Here is a 16,622-nt window from a genome sequence, read left to right on the forward strand (position 1 = left end):
ACCAAGACTTGCTGGCATTTCATCAGTTTTTCCACTTATATTATTTTCTGGTCAGGAGCCTCTCCAGTTATGTTCTGTTATTTCTCCTTGGTCTCCTCTAATCTGTGATAGTTCTCTGATCTTACCTCATTTTCATAACATTTATTAACACTTTTGAATAATACTGGTCAGTTAGTTTATAGGGCCTCCCTCAATTTGAGTTTCTCTGATGTTTCTGCATGGTTGGAAAGAGGTTGTGCATGGCAAGAAGACCACAAAATGGCCTCCCAGTGCCTCATGGTAGAGGGTTCCTGACACTCACAAGCCTTGCCACTGGGAAAGCTAACCTGGGTCACTTGGTTGAGGTGACATCTACCAGGTTTCAACACTGTAAGGCTTTATTTTTTCTTTACATATTAACAAATATTTTGGAGTAGATACTTGGAAACTCCAAAAATGTCCTGTTTCTATTTATTCTTACCCATGATTTTGAACATCCTTTGGTGGATCTTGAGTACAACCTCCATTATTGTGATGTTTGACTGGTGGTCATTTTCTGCTTCTCTCTTCACATTTATTAATTGGATTTCTAAAAGTATTAAGTATTATATCAGTAGGGAGTGTGAATATTTATTTCATATATGAATTATAATCCAGCACAACAATCATTTATTATGTTGCTTAAACTATTCTTTTGTGATTTTTTTAACAACAAAAAAAGCAAATGTATCCAGAGCAAGGAAACAGGTTGAGGAATAAAATCATTTGAAAGACAGAATTAAAGATTATTTAAAAGATAAGTGTAGTCATACAGTGGTGGCACATGCCTGTAATCCCAGGATTTTAGGAGGCTGAAGCAGGAGCATCAAAAAAGGCCAGCCTTGGCAATTTAGCAAGACCCTGTCTCAAACTTTAAGAATAAGATCAAGCTAAATGAAGTAAGTCAATCCCCAAAAACCAAGGGCCAAATCTTCTCTCTGATAGTGGATGCTGATCCATAATCAGGGGGAGGGCATGGGAAGAATGGAGGAATTTTGGTTGGGCAAAGGGGAGGATGGGGTAGGGTGAGGGCAAGAAAGATGGTGGAATGAGTTGGACACCATTACCCTAGGTACATGTATGACTGCACATATGGTGCAACGCTACATCGTGTGCAACCAGAGAAATGAAATGTTGTGCTGTAGTTGTATGCAGTGAATCAAAATGCATTCTGCTGTCATATATACCTAATTAGAATTAGTTAATTAATATTAAAATCTAAAAATAAGGGCTAGGAATGTAGCTTGATGGTAGAGCGCCCTGGGTCAATCTACAGTACCACACACACAGAGTAAATATTATTCAGCAATAAAAAAAATGAAATATTGATTGTTACATGTTGCAACATGGATGAACCCTGAAAACATCATGGTAAGAAAAAGAAGTCAGATACAAAAGGTCACATAGGATTCTGCTGGTATAAAATTTCTAGAATAAATATTGCATGTAATGAAAATGTTCTAAAATTGTAGTCATGGTTCACAGTGATATAAATATTAACCTAATAATCATTGAATTGAATATTTTAAATGAGAATATTATATAGCATGTGAATTATTTCTCAGTAAAGCTGTTTAAAAGAAAAATTTAAAAAACAAGTTTGGCACTAAAAATCCATAGAAAATATTGCCATAGTAGATAGTAGACAGTTAACACTTTGAATATTGGCTGTACTCATCAAGGCAGAAAACAGAACTCTGTATAGAGATATTAAAACTAAATTATGGAAGAACTAGTGTTTTGCCATTCATATTTTAAAAGCAGTTCAGCCCTGGACAGTATAATATATGGAACATTTTAAATTTGTAATCAATTTAAAACAAACTTAAGTAAATGTGTCTAGAGAAATGTGTATTCTAGGTTATTAATTTATAAACTTTTATGAGCCTGTAAAATACTTCATAAACTTGATAAGACTTCCTAACACTTAGAAAATTACTAGTCCAACTGTCTATTCAATAGCGTCTGCTTCCCTGGCTGTATTTATGCTTATATGTAATATTTGCATGTGCTGTATCTATACTGTGTGTATATGTATTTGTCAGTTAGTAGTAAGAATACTATGTTATGTTTTCACATGACAAATAATGTTTATCAAGTGCCTAACAGGCATTTTTAACTACGCAGTAGTCTACTTTTTGTCCAGATACTGATAAAAGCAGTAGAAAATATTAATAAATTAATATACCCTTGAGGATATGCTAAACCTTATTTATCATTTGAAGATTAGATTGAACAGTAAACAGGAAGATTCTTTGAAATGCCATTATCTTTATCCTTTATATCAGTTGGTTTATCTTCTCTGTATTATGGTTATAGTTCCCAAAACATCTTCAAAAATAGTTGTATGAAAGAAAATAGGAAATTATAAAACCTCATCAGTTGGGTTCTGGTCCAAATCCAGCACTGTTTATGCTGCTCCTGGGCCTCCATGTGCATAACCACAATTGAAGGGAGCACCACAGGCGAGTCCATAGTATGTCATCACAACAGATGTTTTCCTTCATCTGAGCACTAGAATTATTATTTTGACTTTTCTTTTTAAATGAGAACAGCTCTAGATTCTATTTACTTTCACATGTGTTTAGCAGTAATACTGTTGAGAGTTACGTGATCATTGTAATATTCTAGAAGGGAAAGTTTTAGATCCCTTGATCTTTTGTAGTCCTATAATATAAGCATCACTAATTTTTCATGTTTTTTTTCCTTTTAACCTCTCGCCTCTCTCCCCACCCCTCTTTTTGCAGTACTGGGGATTGAACCCAGGGGGCACTCTTCTACCACTGAGCCACATACATCCCCAGCCCTTTTTATTTTGAAACAGGTTCTTGCTACATTGCTGAGGCTGGCCTTGAACTTGTGATCCTCCCTTCTCAGCCTCCAGAGTTGCAGGGATCATGGGCGTATACCACTATAACCAGCTGTCCTTTCTCTTATTGAAGACCCTTCTCTCTTGAGAATAGGCTATAAACCTTGGAGAACTTGGTGTAGGCCATATTCTAGTTTAGAAAAGTGGTTTTGATCAGGCTGTGTCTGCTATAATAAAAGCTATTAGTTAAGGTAAAACAGTAGCTAAATCTGTTCCCAGTGGTGTTTCCGTACCATGTTACGTGCATTTGTTGTGTTTATTTCAGAAATGTAACTGAATGATTTTTCTGTCACATGACCTCATGTATCTGGCATTAGATGGTATTCATACATGCATTTTTCCTTGACCTATCTAGGGATCAGGCCCAGGCACAGGAACTGTGCTGTCATTGAATTCCATGAATGTGGATGCAGTATGTGAGAAACTGAAACAAATAGAAGGGCTGGACCAGAGCATGCTGCCTCAGTACTGTGCTACCATCAAAAAGGTGATACGCGCATCCTTATGCCCAATGGAGACGGCCTGTGGGTGTGGAAGACAAGGCCCTGAACAGGCGGGCATACTTCAAACCAAGCCTCTCAAAGAGGGGCTATCTGCTGAAATAGGAAGGCTGTAAATGAAAAGCAGGAGCCATGATTTTGTGTCCTAAAATTGCCCTTTTAGCTCTTATTTTACAAATGGACAAAAGAAAGTAGCTGAGTTACAATGCTATTTTTTCTAAATGCCCTAAAATAAGTAAAAAAAAAAAAAAAAATGCCTTGATGAGAAATTGAAAGCTCTAGAGGACTGCACATTTAGGTGAACATCTTTTCCCATGAGGCTTGAGAATAACCGTTGAAGTGTTCCTAACCTAAAAACCCAAAATCCCAAATCCTCTGAAGTCTGAAGCTTCTTGGACATGGGGATCAATATAAGTTTCAGATTTCAGAACATTTCAGATTTCAGATTCTCAGGTTAGGACTACTCAATGCCAAAAGCCCATGCTAGTATTCCCAAATTTGGAAACTTTGAAATGTGAAATACTTTTGGTCAAAAGTGTTTTGGATAAGAATACTCGGCCTGTAATTATATTTGTATATTTAATAATTATCAGAGTAGGTCACACTAGCAACACATTTCCCACAACTTCACATTTTTGTGACATATAAGATTTATGATCCCGTCACAATGAATGAAAGCATGTAGCTTTGGACTTGCAAGGCTAATGCATTCATGGAAGTCTCTTTTGAGATCCTGTTTCTGCCACACAGTTTGATGATGCCTGGGGTTGCAGGGAAGTCATCTCCTATCTGAGGTCAACCAAGTCCAGATATAGTCAGATTTTCCACGGTTACATTTATATATATACCCTAACATTTTTCTTGCTACCCATGGCAGGGTAAATAGTTTTGGAGTTAGCTGGGAGAGTTAGCGTGTGGGTGATCTCTGAAGGGTGATGTTTTATTTGAATGTTTGACACTTGGGAAAAGATGGAGTGGCTTTTGTTATGCAAATTCAGCTTGTTTGTTACTATCTTGTGGATGATAACTTTTTAGAGGTCAACCTTTGTAGTCTTTAATGACTCTAAAACCAAATATAAGAGTACTTGTTAATCACTAGTGATTCAGAATATTTTACACTTTGTCTTTATACTTGATTTTATTTTTACTCAGGCAAACATAAATGGCCGGGTATTAGCTCAGTGTAATATTGATGAACTGAAGAAAGAAATGAGTATGAATTTTGGAGACTGGCACCTTTTCAGAAGCACAGTAAGATATTTATTATGATATGGATAACACTGTTATTAAAACATTAAATTATTTACAACATTGTATAAAACCAGAACCAACAAGCACTGGCCTAAACTGGTGTGGTGGTGATATCTGTAATCCCATCTACTGGGGAGCCAGAGGCAAGGAGGATTACAAGTTCCAGGCCAACCTAGGCAATTTATTGAGACACTGTCTCAAAATAAAATTTATAAAGGGCTGGGGGTGCACCCAAACACTAGAACACTAACCTGGCATGTACTAAGCCCTGGGTTCAAGTCCCAACACTACACAAAAAGTGTTTTTAATTGAATTTTATACTTGTGTAACATCCTGTGTTATGTAAAGTACACACAGCAGTATGTGGCAATCTTTGCCTTTTGGGGCATTTCTCCCAGAAATCTGAGGAAGAGACTATACTCTCCAACTCTCCATGTTTTCACTTGCTAAAGTGTGTGTGTGTCTGTCTGTTGTCTCTGTCTCTGTCTTTCTCTCTCTCTCTCTCTCTCTCTCTCCCTCTCTCTCTCTCTGTCTCTCTCTGTTTCTATTTATTTATTTTTAACTAACATGGACTTTTAATTTTTTTTAATTTGTTATACATGGCAGTAGGATGCATTTTGACATATTGTACACAAATGAAGCACAACTTCTCATTCCTCTGGCTGTGCATGGTGCAGAGTCACTCCAGTAGTGTAATCATACATGTATATAGGGTGATAATGTCTGTCTCATTCTACTGTCCTTCCCATCCCCACAGCCCCACCCCTCCCCTCCCTCCCCTCTGCACAATCCAAAGTTCCTTCATTTTTCCCTACTTAATCAGGCCCCTATGTGCCCTCCAGGCCTCAACCCTCAGTGTCCAGCATTACCAGGCCTACTTGGCTGTGTTCTAGCAAGAATCCCTGTTAATTGGTTTAGAAGGAACCCCTGGCCTCAACATGTGATTGCTTTTGGTATCTAATCAGATTCCTCATTGCCTACCAACCTCCCCTCCCCTGCCTTCATCAAGCATTCTGTAAAATCTGTTGAGTCAGAATCCTCTTTACAACCAAACCCTCCCTGCTCCTTGGCTGTGAATTTCCACTTGGCCTTGCTGTGATGAGCCAGCTCTAGACTGAGGCCGTCTTCCTCACTGCAATAGTTTCTGATTGAAATCTACCTTTAATGCTTTGACTACACCCCAGCTCTGGGTTTCTTTGACACACTCCAGTTGCATTTTGTGCAACTCATTTTGCTCTCAGATTTTTAACTAAACTAATGATATAATGGACAAATTAAGAGTAAGAACTGTATATATTTTAGATGATTTCTGCCATTCTTTCAGTGTTATTAAATTAAAGTACAAATTCATTAGAAATTCACTTAGAGTATGTGTGCCTTCTCATTTCCGTTATATCTTTATATTGTTATATTTTTAAAAACTATTTGTAAAGCTTTTAATTGTGATTTGTCAATGTAGACATGATGTCTTTTCTTCTGTTAAGGTATTAGAAATGAGAAATGCAGAAAACCAAGTGGTCCCTGAAGACCCCCGTTTTCTTAATGAAAACACCAGTGCTCCGATTCCTCATGGGGAATCTGCTCGTCGGTCTTCACACAGCGAATTGCCTCATACTGAACTTTCCAATCAGACTCCTTACACACTGAACTTCAGCTTTGAAGAACTGAACACACTTGGTCTAGATGAAGGCGCCCCGCGTCACAGTAATCTAAGTTGGCAGGTATTTACTGCATGGCATATGTCATAATATTGAAGAATAAGGGCAGTATTTGATTCACTGAGAATACAGTAGTATGCTAATAGAGTCACCTCTGAAAATGCTTAATGAGTACCCAAGTGGGCAAGATAGAGGAGTGCCTTCTCTCAGGCAGCTGTGTTCACCTAGTAAGGGACATTCAGTAAAATAGGGAAAAATAAGAGGTTTCAAAAATTGACAAGAACTGTGAAAATAAAGTAGGGCGATGGTGTGGAGAGTAAGAAGGACTGGGCTGCAGTGCTGAGGGTGCTTGCAGATTCGCCTTTCCCTTGCTGTGTTCCTGGGAGGGCAGTTCATCGTTGCCTGAAGCACATCTTCATTGACAGTTAGCCCCGCCATCCCAGTGAACCCAGCCTATAATTTGATTTTCCAGGATACACACACTCCTTGTGGGTATTGTCTGCCCTTTGTCACCTGCTGTTGGACATAAGTGAGATCTCCCTTGGGATAGTCTTAGAAAAGGGAGGACAGGTGAGAAGCAAGAACTGAAATACAAGTGAGAGACCCAGGAGGAGGAGTAAGCAGAATAAGAAGAGGAACTAGTGGAAAACAGCAGGGTCCAGAAGCTGGCAAGGGAGGAAAACAGCAAAATCATAAGGAACCTCTGCTGACGAGGGAGTAGTGTTCAGGAAGAGCAGTACCTGGCAGGGCCACCATTCTTAAGAGTGTTTTGTTTAGTAGTAAAAATACTTTTTTCATCCTTTTTCTTCTTTTTATCTTATTTAAGTTGAGAAACCATTTTATTATTGAATATTAACACAGGTAAAATTATGTATTTTATAATAAACAAAGCCCACATTTTATTCTTTTATCTGTGTTTCAATAGTGCCTTTCGTTTCCCTAGGATTCCTTTTAAAACATTTTAAGAAATCTCAGCCTCAGCTCTACTATTCCTGGTATTTCCATCTTTACCCGGAAAGTTCTTTGTTTCCCATTCATGCGGCAGTCCTCAAAGTGTTCTTAGGATCCCTTTATATTCTTAAAAATCATCGAGGACCCCAAATAATTTTGTTTTACTATAAATATTTATTGTGTTAAAAATATAAACCAAATTTTTTTCTAAATATTTATTAATTTATTTAAAAATAAACTAAATACATGTTAAGATAATTAATATTTTTCTGAAGAATGGCTGTTTTCCAAAACAAAACAAAACAAAATCTAGTGAGAATGGGATTATTTTGCGCATCTCTTTAATGCCTGGCTTCGTAGAAGAACATTGGGTCCCCTGAGTGCTGCTGCCTTGAGTACTGTTATGTCTCCTGCATGAGGTTTGGCAGCTCCGTGGGCGCTCTTGGGAGGATGAAGGTGGGTGGGGGAGATAGCATTGTCAGGGGCCACACTCTGCCTTTGGGAACAGCTGTTACTGTGGATGGAGGATGGCACTGTCCTTCCTGTCTGACAGTGTCCGGAGCCCTCTTAAGGGTCTAGGACCTTCCACAGAGCAGGCTTTGCCCTGCTTCTTGTCCAGGATCAGGCTTTGCTCTTGCCCCTTTCTAAACTCTTGTGATGCCTCTTCTTCCATAGCCCACTGCTGTTTCCTAGTCTGTACTTTGTAGATTGCTCATTTATTAGCTTTCGTGGGATCTAAAGCAATTTTAATCCCAAAACTTTATTTTGGAAGTCAGACTTTTAAAATTATTTCATTTTCTGTGTTGACTAGGGCCCAGCTTCTGGCCTCATGGCTTTCATTGCAGTTATTAGAAATCTTTGTCTTCTCTGTTACACTCTATTCCTTTTAAATCCTTCCCCTTTGGCATTTGAAGTACATTTTCTTCCTCTGGATTGAAATTTGACAGAAACTTCCATGTCTCACAAGTTGAGGCAGGTTCCTTCTATCTTGCCTTGAAGACGCAAGTGTTTTGTCTTGAGATATGTCTTAACTCTCATTGTCCTTCTTTCTTCCAAGAGGAGTTTTTATCAGTGAGGTGACTTTACCTGAAATAAAATTTGAAAATGTAACATTATGAAAATAAATGCTAATATTATTTGTTAATATAAACTTTAATTATACTTTTAAATATTAATGATAAATTACTTTTATTAAAATTTGCATAAAACTTCCTAATAACAGTAGAATCAGTCGTAAGTTCACACTTTTGTTAACGTGTTATGTAGAGTTCTTTTAAAAGAACTTGGTATTTTGATGATTTAAAATTGTTATTGTATATATATGTTTTCTAAGCTGATGTGTTATGTCTTTCTTTTTTCTTTTTTTCTTTTTTTTTTTTTGCTTATTTGAATTCTTAATTTTTTTTTTCTGTCTTCACAGTCACAAACTCGCAGAACCCCAAGTCTTTCGAGTCTCAATTCCCAGGATTCCAGTATTGAAATTTCAAAGCTTACTGATAAGGTGCAGGCCGAGTATAGAGATGCATATAGAGAATATATTGCTCAAATGTCCCAATTAGAAGGGGGCACAGGGTCTACAACAATTAGTGGCAGATCTTCTCCACATAGCACGTATTACATGGGTCAGAGTTCATCAGGGGGCTCTATTCATTCTAATCTAGAACAAGAAAAGGGGAAGGAAAGTGAGCCAAAGCAAGAGGATGGGAGGAAATCATTTTTAATGAAGAGGGGGGACGTTATAGATTATTCATCATCAGGGGTTTCCACTAATGATGCCTCGCCCCTGGATCCTATTACTGAAGAGGATGAAAAATCTGACCAGTCGGGTAGTAAGCTACTTCTAGGCAAGAAATCCTCAGAAAGGTCCAGTCTCTTCCAGACAGATCTGAAGCTCAAGGGAAGTGGACTGCGCTATCAGAAACTTCCAAGTGATGAAGATGAATCTGGTGCAGAAGAATCAGATAATACTCCACTGCTTAAAGATGACAAAGAGAAAAAAGCTGAAGGCAAAGCAGAGAGAGCATCTAAGTCTCCAGAACACAGCACGGAGCCAATCAGAACCTTCATTAAAGCTAAGGAATATTTATCTGATGCCCTCCTTGACAAAAAGGATTCATCGGATTCAGGAGTGAGATCCAACGAAAGTTCTCCCAATCACTCTCTGCACAATGAAGCAGCTGATGATTCTCAGCTTGAAAAGGCAAACCTCATCGAGCTGGAAGATGACAGTCATAGTGGGAAGAGGGGAATACCACATAGTTTGAGTGGCCTGCAAGATCCAGTTATAGCTCGGATGTCCATTTGCTCAGAAGACAAGAAAAGCCCTTCTGAATGTAGCCTGATAGCTAGCAGCCCTGAAGAGAGCTGGCCTGCGTGCCAGAAGACCTATAATCTGAATCGAACCCCGAGTACCATGACCCTGAACAACAACACTGCTCCAGCTAATAGAGCCAATCAAAATTTTGATGAAATGGAGGGAATGAGGGAGACTTCTCAAGTCATTCTGAGGCCTGGATCCAGTCCCAACCCAACTGCTGTTCAGAATGAAAATCTAAAAAGCATGACACACAAGCGTAGCCAGCATTCAAGTTACACAAGGCTCTCGAAAGATTCTCCGGAGCTCCATACAGTGGCACCTTCTGATAGTACAGGTTTCGGAGAAGAAAGAGAAAGCATTCTTTAAGAAAAGCAAGGAAAAGTGGAATAGTATTACTATACTTATAACAAAATTGTCCTATATTTTGAAACCATCATGTACATCACCTGTATGCATTTCATTTATAGTTTGTTAATAGGTGGTCAAGCCTTTGGTGAAAGAAGTATGTGCTTTACAACAGAGGACACCTAAGAAATGGCAGTTCACCAGCCAGCCTCTATTGTCTCTATATTTAGCAGCATAAAACCTTACTTTTAAAAGTCTTTTGTTGGCACATAACTCCATAAAACTTTTTGAGACAAGATCATGCTATAAAGATAGATCAGAAATGTTTTATTGAATTTAAAGGGCTTAATTTGCAAAAGAAAAAACTAGTGCTCCCTTTTGTAGAACATTCATTCATCAAACATTTAAGGAAAATCATGCTGTTAGATGAAGCAGAAAAGCAAATTTTGTTTTTAAGGGGTTTAATCTAGGAAAGAATTTACATATTTTAGAGTATCCCAGATATTAAAGGTGAAGGAATACTTAGTAGATTGAGAATCAGTGTTCTATATAGTGTCAAATTGCTTATCAAAGAAGTTTAAATTTTAAGTAGAACCACATAATATATAACAAGAAGGGCTTTAAAAATTGACAAGAAAGTGAGCCAACAGTACCCATAGTAGTATAAGTAGGCCATTATGAGCTGTTCGGAGACTGGGGGTCAGGGCGGGCAGACTGATTACCTCCATAGTATCTGAGTTCTCTTCAAATCCCAGCACCATCCGCCTGTGCCCTAGAAGCCACCCTAGTCTGTTCTCACCTATGCCCAACTTTTCTTAGTGAGCTTAGCAGTGAGAGGGAAAGAAACATGAATTCTTTCTCTGGAGAATTAGGGGTACATGAATAATAGGCACTAATTATTAATGAAATGAGCGCATGAAGAAATCAGGTTAGTGACAAATAGCAAGGCAATATTAGGTAAAACTGAATAATTTCTAAATTAGGGCAGAATTTGTCTACTTCATCTGTTCCTAAATCAGCATGTTAATTCCAGGGAAAATTTATAAAAAATAAAATGCATTTTAAAAAAATTAAAGACATGTAACAAAGCAAGAATTTAAAAAAAGGTAAAACTAATATGACTATGAAACTCTATACTTTCCATTTATTGTTAGCAGAGTGAAGAGAATGATCACATTTAAGTTTTGTATAGACCAGAGAAGTATAGCCTGTCATCATGCATTAAAATTTTTTGTCGGTTTAACATAACTTCTTTATGGAGAATTAATCTGGCAGTAGATCCTAAGTCACAGGTAGGATTGTAGATGGTGAGATCACAGATGCGTGACCTAGATTTAGTGTTATATTTGTGATGTTTATCACTTAATCAATTTTATTAATATGCTATGCTGATTAAATTATTTATGTGCCCAGTCATTGTGCAGATAGTTGCTTTTTTGTGTTTCATTGCCTTGATGTTTGAGTGTCATGGAGCATTTTCATGAAGTGTTTATTCTGCATGATCTTTTAACAAAGATTTTAAATGTTTAAAAAGGCAGACATGTTAAAGTTTTAATATTTTAACATTTACAGTGTTTATTCATTTTCAATATTGTGTAATTAGTAAATATTTCAGAGGCAGAATTTTGTTCCTTTTTAGGTGAGTGGTTGCAGTTTACTGTCACTGGGGAGGATATTCTTTATATTGTTCGTGAAATTAATACTGGAGTATTAAGTGTACAAATAGATTTAGAAAATAATAAAAAATTGCATGCTATTCTGACTCATGGATTTATGCTCACTACAGTGACGATGATTCATCTTTTGATTAAAAATAAAGTAATTTGTGTGTGTGTTTTGTTCATGTCTAAAGTTTGTAAAGACTTTAGGTTCACATACAGTCACATAGTTGGCAGAGTGTTGTAAACTGCCTCTGTGAGTCTTTTTGAGAGAATCTGGCTCTGAGGTCCCAGTGCCTCAATGGTGTGTTCCAGAAACTTCAGGGACCAAGAACATGTTGATATCAAGAGCACTAGATGGTGCTTTTCTGCAGCTCCAAGGGGCAGGTTATCCAGATCTCTGGAGGATATCAGCTTATTACTGAATGTTCAGGACAAGTTTGCTTTTTCACACTGAGCAGAAATTGACAAACCAGATGGGTTATTGAGTCACCATCATCCCTTTGAGTTTGTGTCAATGTGTATGTGTGTCTATATCTATTTATAATGCAGAGCTCAGTCTGATTCACATGTATGCACAATTCTGCTTTAAGCTGGATGAAAAATGATAGAAAATTGATGCTGTAGTCCTGCTGATCCCTGAGGTTCTGCCTCATTTAGGAGTGTTATATTTTAGGAATCATTCTCCCCCCACCGTAGGCCTCAGGTCTGTTGGTGCAGCACCCTCTCAAGCCAGATGTGCTCACTGTGGCCTTACGGAGTGCTACCTCTGAGTGCAGCCTCTTCAATGGAGAAGACTGGGAATGAAAAGAAACTGTTGATATTTTTCAACACTCATGTTGCTGAGTGTTCTAAGGATCAGCTTTCTTATACTGGGAAATTTAAGCATTCATAGCCGTACCAACATTTTCAATATTAAAAGGAAAATTTGTCTTCAGGTTATATATTTTACCTCTGTAAATTTTATTTATGTAGTGGTCAGAATGATTTTAATTGCCTAGTCAAGTAATTTTAGAATATATTCACAGTTCTCTTCTTGAGAACTCTTTTGCATGCTGTAGTGCTGCAGTACAATGTATTTCTTGTCATGATTTTTTTTTCTTACAAATACTAATTGTTAGAAATTTTTGAATGAAATTAAATCCTTTTTTTTTTTTCTGGCTAAAATACTAAATTCAAAATGTTTTTAAGACCACATAATTTTTGGCTACACCAGGAATTCTCAGCCTGTTTTAGAAATATGCCAGAGTTTAAGAATTCATGGATTCCTGGCTAACTCCTGAGTAACTCACCTGCACTGCTAGGACAAGGGAGGACTAAAGGGCACGGCCCTCTTTACTTCCTGGGTGAGTGACCTTGGGAATAAACAGGCAGAGGGAAGGGCAATAAAATTGACATTTTTGGCAAACACCTGAGACTGGGCAGCAGGCTCCTTTGTCCCCCAGCTTCTCTTGGGGACCTGCTGACACCGGCACAGGGAAGCAACAAGTTGGGGTGCTTTTCTGCTTGTGACAGGTGGAGCGTGGAAGGGCCTGGCCAAGTTGTCCGAAATGCTTGCATTATTAGTTTCCAGGTGGTTGTGCCCCCTGCCATTCCCTCAGAATGTAAGCATAGGCCATGATTATACAAATGAACTGGGAAAATAGAAATTTATCCATAACAGTGAGCCAGCAATGGATGGTTTTTAAAAGGCTCATCACTTATCAAAGGTTGAGAATCCCTGGTTGAGATTGATTAAATAGAGACTTAAAAATCTTATGTAATTCTAAACCCTTTCATACCTAGGAAGAAAATGCTGTTCTTGAGATAGATAGATCTTCAGAGGATCCAGTTTAAATACAGGTATGTAAAAAAAAAAAAAAAAGTTTTCAAGGTCTACTGGTTATAAGCCAGTTACTGAAAAACAATTCTTACCAACTATAGAATTTGTATTTTCGCTACTATTCCCCATAGACAAGAAGCATCTAGAATGATTGGTAGGAATTAACCATGGTCATCTACATGGTCAAAGCGTTTCTGTGCAAGGAGTGGCAAGCCGGAGCCCGGCTACACCTTCCTCAGTGTCTGAAGCTCAGGGCTGTGGGCAGGTCGCTTCACAGGCACTTTCTGGAATTTGGGCTGAAACCCTTTTTGAGTGGGGCCTCAGTGGCTATAGAATGAACAGTGTCCTAATTTTCCAGTACAGTGAAGCATTCTGGAAGATAATGTATAAGAATAGATGGGTGCCCTCCTGTAATCCCAGGGACTCAGGAGACTGAGGTAGGAGGATTGCAAGTTTGAGGTCAGCCTCAATAATTTCTTGAGACCCTGTCTCAAAAAGGGCCAGGGATGTAGCTCAGTCATAGAATGCCCCTGGGTCTAACCCCTAGTACCAAAAAAAAAAGCGTGGGGGGAGCTAGTCAAGAAGGAAGAATGATCACAGATATTCCTTGACTTGGGGCAGGATCACTTCCTGGTAGGAGCACTGTACAGTGACTCCTGTGTCAAGGTGCAGCAAACAGTCCTGACCTACTGAACATCACAGCCTAGCGACAGCGTGACTGGAATGTCAGTGTCCACCGTGGCCTAGGTGACTACCTGGGCGGAGCGGCTGCTGCCACTGCAGAGCATCCATCGTGGGGGAGTGTGTGGCCACATCTAGCCCAAGAGAAGATCCACATTGAAAGTTCCAAATAGGGTTTTCCATCCAGTGTACCATTGTGAAGTTGGAAGATCCTAAGAGGGACCATCTGTTTTTCCAAAGCAGTGGGACAGCTATTTAAAAGTCAATAAAACCTAGCTGGAGTGAATACCTCCCTAACTTAGCAAGAAGCACGGATGACATCATGCTGTGGAATAAAGGCAGTGAGAGCACATGTTCCTATCTGCCTTTGGAGATCAGCTGTCAGGTGGATCATGGATACACCCAGGTCCTGACCTTTCTGGTTCTTTTGTAGTGTAGTTTACTTTAGTGATGTGTTAGGAGTCCTTTCTTAATTTTGCCGGGCTTTTAGCAAGACATGGAATAACATTAAAGTGAATTAGTAAAACACAAATAAATGAAATTGTTTTAAAAATGTAGGACTGTGAACTCCTTATCCAAATTAATAAGCTGTTTGAAATAATTAAGCTTGTCTTGATTATTCACTACCATTTTCTAATTTTAACATTTTATACTCATTTACTTCATTTTCTTTCAAGACAAAAGGGACTCTAGATCCCAATACCCTGCCCATAGACCCACGCAACACTTCCTCTCATTTCTCCTGACTGTTCGGTTAACTTCTGAAAGCCGCCTTCCTCACCAAATGGGGTGAAGAAGACACAGTCCACCATTTGGTGACCACGCTATCCTGTTGACTGGATGAGAGAGTTGTTCACCTCTACCGGTTTTCTTTGTTCTCAGTAGTTATAGAATTTAAACTAGTTTTAATGAAGTTTCCTTTTATGAAATTTCAGGTAAAAGCCCGAATGTATAGCAAAAAGCATGTAAATAATCTACAAAACCTGACATATCAGGTCTCACAGCATCTTCTTGGTCAGATATCTAATAAAAAGTTAGATGGTTATTTTCAAAATTATCATAGTTCTTGACACTTGCACTTTTTAGCTGTATTTCTGAGCATATGTAGACTGCATATTGTTATACTTAATGCAAATTAAACTTTTTATTTTGAGAGTTTTTTTTTTTTTAGTTCTTTGCGTTTTTCTCCCTCTTTTACCTGAGTTCAGTCTTTTTGTGTTGGGAGTCTCCCCACCCCTGCCCCAGTTGCCTTGTGCTCATCCTGTAGCACAGGAGAATGCCAAACCTCAGCAAGCATTCAGGCCAGACCCTAGATTTCAGAGAGCCACAGGGATATAGCTCAGTTGATAGAGTGCTTACCTTGCATGCACAAGGCCCTGGGTTCGATCCCCAGCACCAAAAAAAAAAAAAAAAAAAAAAAAAAAAAAAAAAATCAGAGAGCCTGTGCACGTCAGCACATGCTTAAGTGAATTTTAATGAAGCACATCTAAACCAAGGCAGCAAAGCTGGGGACTCTGTTCCCAGATCCCACATGGGGTCTTGAGGGACTGATGGTGAATGCCTTAAAACTATCTGTGCCCTACTTCTTTATAGGCCCCTCCCTCTCAGTTTATACCCACCCTGTCATAAATTTCCTATTGGTGATTCCAGTGAACTTTCAAGAAATAATACTATGCTGTGTTAAAGGCTCCCAGGATGGATCTCCACAGCCCATCTTGATAAGCTTTGTCATTTTAAAGTGCTAGGTGAGGTGTCCTACTGGATGTATTTGAAAATCCTCTCGTGTGCCTTAAGCCCTTTGGTTGGTCCTTCATAGAGAGTCTGACCTTATAAATCAATATAATTGTAGAATCAAACTAAAATGGTTCAATTTTGTATTTTACATTAGAATATGTTCTAATACAAATGTTGAAATATGAATACATGTTAAAATATGTTGAAGTTCAACTTAGCTATGTTGGGCAAGTTTTCTCTGAGCCCCCAAATGGGATATGTAATGAGAATATTTAATATCAGGACCAGTGCAGAGTCTGAGATGGAGGTTTACCCTATGTAGTTCAGTTTTTCAACCTGAAACCTAACCTAGGGCTAGTTGTTACTTTCAGTGACCACCCCCACCCATCTCTGCCATTTCCCATCTCAAACCACTGATCAAGTTTGACCTAGGATTCCATATCGAATATTTTATAATGAATGGACCGATGTGTATTTGAAAATCTATCGTGTTGAGGTTGGCAAACCACTGTAACAACAATCCTCAAATCTCATTGATTGAATACATTTGAAGTTTATTTCCTGTTTGTGTAAATTCAGTATTACCTAAGTTTACATCCAGACGTAAGGACCTGGCTCTTTGGTCTTGTGGCTGTGCCATCCTCCAAGGCTGTGGAGCCCTGTGGCCCACCTTCTGCACTCAGTCAATCCATAGGAGAAGAGAGGGAGGCAGGGATGTTAATGCTGGCCAAGGCTGGCCTGATACACCCAATGCTTTCTGCCCCTGTCCACACGGCTTCCTATGTCACCGGCCCCTGTGAGCATCAAGGGAGACTCAG

At 38.6% G+C, this 16,622-nt stretch overlaps 1 protein-coding gene across 19 annotated transcripts in view; it reads left to right on the plus strand.

Moving 5' to 3' along the window:
* Window positions 1-15,228, plus strand: part of Kidins220 (kinase D interacting substrate 220) — a 103,490-nt gene extending 88,262 nt beyond the window's left edge. For 12 of the 19 annotated variants that reach the window (XM_048804857.1, XM_048804860.1, XM_048804861.1 and 9 more), the window contains 4 exons: window positions 3,243-3,374; window positions 4,540-4,638; window positions 6,123-6,359; window positions 8,668-11,665. In XM_048804857.1, the coding sequence (XP_048660814.1) occupies window positions 3,243-3,374; window positions 4,540-4,638; window positions 6,123-6,359; window positions 8,668-9,930 (1,731 nt within the window). In that variant the 3' untranslated portion in view covers window positions 9,931-11,665. Of the gene's footprint in view, window positions 1-3,242; window positions 3,375-4,539; window positions 4,639-6,122; window positions 6,360-8,667; window positions 11,666-13,352; window positions 13,410-14,010 lie in introns of those variants that run through there. The other 7 variants (XM_048804870.1, XM_048804873.1, XM_048804872.1 and 4 more) reach the window with 4 other exon arrangements.
* The last annotated feature ends 1,394 nt before the right edge of the window (window positions 15,229-16,622 follow it).

Source organism: Marmota marmota, unplaced genomic scaffold, assembly GCF_001458135.2.
Source record: "Marmota marmota marmota unplaced genomic scaffold, marMar, whole genome shotgun sequence".
NCBI lineage: Eukaryota > Metazoa > Chordata > Mammalia > Rodentia > Sciuridae > Marmota > Marmota marmota.